This window comes from Lottia gigantea, assembly GCF_000327385.1.
Source record: "Lottia gigantea unplaced genomic scaffold LOTGIsca_4208, whole genome shotgun sequence".
Lineage (NCBI taxonomy): Eukaryota > Metazoa > Mollusca > Gastropoda > Lottiidae > Lottia > Lottia gigantea.
The window spans coordinates 1-2783 of record NW_008709468.1 but is presented as its reverse complement, the minus strand read 5'-3'; the positions used below and the strand labels follow the sequence as shown (position 1 = coordinate 2783).

The following is a 2783-nucleotide window of genomic DNA, read 5'->3' as shown; positions in this document are numbered from 1 at the left end:
GAAATTGTTCGAGAGAATTTCTACTGGCTGTTGAAATAGAGTCAAAATTGTACTTATGGTCACTCTACTCCATAGGCGTACTAGCCAAAGGACTGTTGGGAATGGCAGTCTGGTTTGCCCGAAATCACCCCCAATCTCGGGAGGAAGGTGCCGCCACTCTAAACAGCTCTGTTGGAATTGCTTCAGATTGAAAACTGACTATAAAATATGTGTGCCATACTTACGGTAAATAATTAATGCATTTATAATTTCTGTTTAAACCATTGATTTCTTTTACTTCTTCTGATGTCAACGAAAAGTCAAATATCTGGAATGACATTAGAGAAATCATCTCAGTTGTGAAGGAAATTGCAGTTACTTACCAGACTATATAATTATTTTTAAATTTTGGCCTTTCAAATCTATTAAGATGTAATATCATCGCTTCATTAATCGTTGATAATTTGCAATTTTTGTATTTTGAAATACTGATTATTGTCTGAACAAGGTAATTATTCTAATATTTTAAAGATAGTACTGTTAGTCTTAGAATGTCTTTGTGGTGATAAAAACATAATCAAAAGCACACATTATTTCTTTAAAATTTGTTTTTACGCAAGAAAATTTTCTGACAAACTTTTTGACTACTTTTGGTTGAGATTTCTAGGAGAGAACGCAATGCCGCATAACCCCATCAGACATGAGCTCAAACACTCGTACTATAAACAAAAAACCAAGACCAAGCAGTCTACAATCTAAGGTCTAAGCAATTGATGGACCCACTGCGACTTCGTGGTGAAGCCCAAATCTACTGAAGATTATATTATATCGTAATGATACAATCACAGTCCAGGATTTTACAACGTACCTCTAAATTTTCTTTAATCCTTGATGGTGTAACACTTTTTGGTACTAGAGTATAACCTCTATCAATACCCCATCTTAATACAACCTAGAGCAAGGTATATGATTAAGGCATTAATTCCCAAGCATATGAGAAAGACAATAACCTGTTTCAGAGATAATTTAATCACCAGAAAATCTGGTATAGAAATGCAGAGTTATGTTTCCAATACTTGGACTTGAGGCGTAAAAGGCTGATAAATACTCCTTTCATGTTGCCCATGTGTGTCTTTAAATGTAAGATGACAGTACAGGTAAATGCACATTGACATTTTTTCTGATTAGAACTTACTTGAGCAGGAGTTTTGCCATGTCTTTTAGCTATCTTGACTATGGTAGGATCAGTAAGTGTATCAGGAGGCTTTTGTTCAGTACTATAAAACAAAATTACTACCATTCCAATATATAAATTCATAATTGGTCATAGAATACAATGTACTAATTTGAGTTATATAGGTGAACGTGGACCTTGCGACTGTTCAACGACTGCTGTGAATTGATGGCCACCGGGTGAATCTGATCAATAGCTGACTGAAAACTCTCTTTTGAAATTGATCAGCGGATAAATCATAATCAAAGAAGTTCTGGAAGTATATCATTTCCCTTAAAATTAATCAGAAGAAAATGATATCAGATATCAAAATGATTCAAACAGTTTCAGAGCTTCAATTTGTATGTACATGTATACTGGGATTATTATGTATACAAGTCAGATTTCCGCCCGTGGTCTGTTGTTCCAGGAAAGCTTTACCAGTATTGACGTCATAACGTCGTTTATAATGCCGAACAAAGCCCCCTTTTCAGCTCTTTAAGCCAAACAAACAAACCCTTACATTTCTTCCCCTCCTTTAGCTAATGGTGAATATGCTGTAACAACAACTCCAACTTTCTGGCAATAATCAACTAATTCTGTATTGGTAAAATATGGATGTATTTCTATCTGAAATTTTAATAATAATGATAATCGTGCTTGTTATCATATTAAAAGTCATTCTGCGCTTAGGTTTTCTGATCCAAAGCTTGCCGACAATCATAAAATGTTAATCTAACCAATATAGTTAATTTAATTTAATTTAATTTTTTCATGTCATACCTGATTGACGACTGGTTTTACTCTGAGATTTTTATCATTCAATATTCTTCCAACTTGTTCAGCATTAAAATTAGATAAACCAATACTTTTAACTAAACCTTTTAGTACCAGTTCTTCCATTGCCTGGAAAGGTAGAAAATTATTACACAGTGGGTTGTTATTGTTATTATTGTACAGATTTTTCAAATATTTTCTCAAAACCAATTCCTTTAAGAAACTGAATTTTGAAGAAAAGCATGAGCCTTTCGCTCTTAATATTGCAGTCTTTCAATTGTGATAAAAAAGGTAAAAGAAAATTATCTGTGTTCTACAGAAATAGTATCAGAATATCTTGAAAACCTGCTCTGGTCAAACATGTTCAATGATGAAATTGGCAGAAGAAAAGAAGAAATACAAACCCTCCAGGTGTCTAGCAATTTGATTTTAGATGGTCTCAACCCTTCCTCAAATAAAAACGACTCCTTGTCGTCCGAATCCTGAAAATATTTATGAACAAAATCAGCACTTGTAGCAGAGAGTTCAAAAATGATCTCTAGTTACAGGAACCTACACTCACCACGACCGGTGTACATAGAAAAAAGGTTAGAACCACTTTACTATATACTATTTCCAGAAACAAGCACGTATTTTCAACAGTAGTGGTTCTTTAGTTTTCAACTGTGTGGATATTCTACTCGATGAGAAATACTTAAGTGTTTAAAGGTATGTATCTTAATTACGGTGATTACCAAGCTATCTATACAGTGTATTACTTATCAAAGTAAATAAGACATGGAAGTCATCACCTACCACAGCAAATGGCCAGTGC

The 2783-nt window shown here is 33.8% G+C and overlaps 1 protein-coding gene across 1 annotated transcript; it reads right to left on the bottom strand.

The window, feature by feature from the left end:
• Positions 1 to 241: 241 nt before the first annotated feature.
• LOTGIDRAFT_89979 (hypothetical protein) lies at positions 242 to 2406 on the bottom strand (the record flags this gene model as incomplete). Its single annotated transcript, XM_009060472.1, has 6 exons — positions 242 to 307; positions 848 to 931; positions 1175 to 1256; positions 1716 to 1822; positions 1976 to 2098; positions 2374 to 2406. Coding segments are annotated over 6 exons (495 nt in total), but the record flags the coding sequence as incomplete, so codon positions are not given.
• Positions 2407 to 2783: the final 377 nt, after the last annotated feature.